This window comes from Buceros rhinoceros, unplaced genomic scaffold (genome assembly GCF_000710305.1).
Source record: "Buceros rhinoceros silvestris isolate BGI_N320 unplaced genomic scaffold, ASM71030v1 scaffold6764, whole genome shotgun sequence".
NCBI lineage: Eukaryota > Metazoa > Chordata > Aves > Bucerotiformes > Bucerotidae > Buceros > Buceros rhinoceros.
The window spans coordinates 672-3905 of NW_010409952.1; the positions used below are offsets into that span (position 1 = coordinate 672).

General features: G+C 35.3%; 1 protein-coding gene across 1 annotated transcript in view; it reads left to right on the top strand.

Moving 5' to 3' along the window:
- Window positions 1–822: 822 nt before the first annotated feature.
- The window catches only part of LOC104492815 (tyrosine-protein phosphatase non-receptor type 3-like), a gene marked incomplete at its 5' end in the record, with an annotated part of 20538 nt that continues 18126 nt past the window's right edge, over window positions 823–3234 (top strand). The window contains 2 exons of the mRNA XM_010135414.1: window positions 823–989; window positions 3115–3205. Of these exons, the coding sequence (XP_010133716.1) occupies window positions 823–989; window positions 3115–3205 (258 nt within the window). The remainder of the gene's footprint in view (window positions 990–3114; window positions 3206–3234) is intronic.

Genomic DNA, 3234 nt, shown 5'->3' on the forward strand with positions numbered 1-3234 from the left:
CCCTTCCTACTTGCAGATAAGAGAAGTCTGCTCTTAGGTAAAGATAACCCATGTCCCTATGACAGTCATTTGTATAGGCATGAGTATGAAAAGCTCCCCATTTTCTTGAGTTTGACAGGTATTGAGCCATTCTGATCATTGCAGAGAATATCCACAGCTGGACACGTTTGGTGATACCAATAGCTTTCATAGGGACAGAATTACTGTGTGGGTTAATTCATTAATGTTTGTTATGTCCTTCAACATATTAGCAAGGAATGCCATAGAAAACTAATTTTTTTTTTTAGTTTATTAAGTTAGTTTTTTCAATATTAGCTTAAGAAATTGCGAAAGTAATTCAATTCCTTCCTAATGGCAAGGAAGTATAATGTAGGTATGTTTGTGTCCATTTTGCTTTTGGAGGTTCAAACTTCTATAAGCTTCTCACAGATACATTCCATTAATTAAGTTCTGAACTTTTTTAGGCAAAACTCATTTGTTTTTTATCATGGTGGAAGTTGTGATTCGTTAGTCTATTCAGCAGATCATTGTGTAAAACAAGATTGCAGTAAAAAATTCTTTGTGCTTGGAAGTCAAGTTCTTTGCCTTCATAGACACATAGAGGAGTTTCATTTACTGAAAGGTCAAAAGAACATTTTACTCTTAGTAGTTTCTACAGTAGTATTGTATGTAACGAAATGCAGTTAAAAGTGTTGCTATTTGCTTTCCTGAGGCCTTGTCTTTGCAAACTCTGTTGTTCTTGCAAGCTGGTAAATTTTAATATGTGATACAAACATATTAATGCTGTATGTAACGGATTTTAAATTTCAATACATCTTTCAGTAGTTAAACAGTTCTTGGAGCCTAAATCAGAAGATGAAGCTGATTCCCATAATCTCCCAGAATCTCTTCTTCCTAACTGTTCTGAATATGGTGGTGATACACTGGAGGAGTCTATGGAGCAGCTAAGGAGAGGGCTGGAAAGTGGGACTGTCCTTATTCAGTTTGAGGTAGGTAACACTGAGGTCTCACATGCCACTAATATAAGCCAATAGTTGCGACCAGCAAGTAATGTAAGGGCTTAATGGAAAATCTCATGGCTCCCCTTCAGTCTTATCTCAAGAGAGTGTGAATGTGACTTGCCCTCAGTTTCACCATTCACTACTTGATAGGGAAGAATTGGTAAATCGGTCTTGGATAAAACATCATCTGCTGAAAAATGTGGTTTAGTTAACATGATTCTAGCTCAAGTATCCAAAACTCACTAAATTAATGTTATTTCTTAATTATTTTATCAAGTAGAATAGAAGGGTTTTGATAGAGGTCAGTCTTGTACTTTGTTTCTTTTTTCCATGCTGCTCAGTGACATTTCTAAAACTTCTTTTATATCTTAAGTTAGGATTTCAACAGTAACAGGAGCAATTTGACTATTCATCATGTCTTCTCTTAGAGGTTGATATGAAAATGTTGGAATGTTAATTTCTGTTTGCAGGACATTTGTCATGTCCAGTTCAGTGATGTTTCTCCCTGGCAATCTAGAACACTGATGGTTACTTCTTGGGCAGATTGCTTTGTGTGTGACATTCCCCTGTATATAGGATGAGACTTTGAAGAACTGTTGTATAGATTAATGAATTAATATTTATCATGTTGTTCAACATGTTAGCAAGGAATGTCCTAGAAAACTGATTCATAAAATGTTTTCATAGTTTGTTGTATTAGTGCAGAACCTTTTTGAAATCTAATAAACTAGGTGACAGCTTCATGGCCCTCTTTCTGAGCTCATTGTTTGGTGATCTTCAGAAGCAGAGACAGTTGCAACATCGCCTCAACAACTTTGGTGGCTCTCAAACTCTCCATACACATTAGTAAAATAGTAAGTAATTAGCCAGTAGACTATGAATAATCAAGTTTTCTCAGAGTATCTTCCTTCAGTTAAGCAGAATTTAAGTCCCTCAATGGCAAATGACTTTTTGCCAGGCAACAATAATGAAGCTCCAGAATTATAACTTAATGTTAAATGATTCTTCCTTGTCTTCCAAGAAGAGCAGAAATTACAGCTTGGCTCTGGTAAAATGGAATTAGAGTTATAACTGGTAGAAGCTGTTCAGTTACATATATTATCGAGTTCTCTTCTCACATGGCTTGTTTATGCTTTCCAAGTTGAAAAACGTGGTGAGCTGTGATACCGAGTCTTTGGATTCAGTAAATCTCAAAGTAGACTAAACTTTTTGTGTGATGTTCCTTTTCTGTCAACCAAAGTTGGGGATTTTAGCCTCCTATTTGTTTCATTCCATTTTGTGTATGGAACCGTATTCTAAATCATCATTAAACAAGTAAGATATAATGAGCGTTTTGGTAAGTGTTCGATTAAGTATATAAAACTCTGGCATAGACAGGTTAACTGAGTTTTAAGTTGTTTTCATGTCTGTTTAATACAGAAAAACTTGTGTAATTTCATTTCCTGATTTTGTTGTTGTTTTTTCCCCTCTGTGCCTTTTGTTTTCTTGTATGATGCACTTAATGCATTTTGCCCTTAAATTTTTGGTCATACACTTTCGTGCCTGCATTTACTTCAGATAAAGTTTTCAAAATAGGGGGTTGGCCCAACAGAAAGGGAGTCACATGTTAAGAGATACATTGAAGCTTTGGTTTCTTTCAGTTACTTGCAGGATTGCATGTAGTGGGTTTAATCCAGAGAATAAAAGTTTGTCTGAATTTTTTGTATTACAGTTGATTGTAGAAAATATCAGTGTCCGGTTATTTTTTTTCTTCTGATGTCTCTTAATGCTCACTTCTTCCACCCTCTACCACTCTTTTCCTTCTGGCCCACAGTTTTCTAAGAAAAAGGCAACCTTGCAGGGAAACGGTTTAGATCAGTGACTATCAACATGTACTACTCTTTTTTTCCTAGAAATTCTTCTAGAGATGATGATGATCTAGCAATAACAGAAATGCTTGTCATATTAAATACAAAAATCTCTCAGGTGAATTTTGCAGATGGTTAGGAAAAAAATTAAAGAAAACTTACGATATTTTTTTTCCACTCTGTGTATTTTCGTGTGAATCTATTTAGTGTGTGTATAGCATAATCACATCCCTCTGAATCCTACCATTTTTCATTCTGTTTTGCAGCAACTTTATAGAAAGAAACCAGGGTTGGCTGTTACATGTGCAAAGATACCTCAGAATATGGACAAGAATAGATACAAAGATGTTCTACCTTGTGAGTATTAAGAGCGGTTTCTACTTATT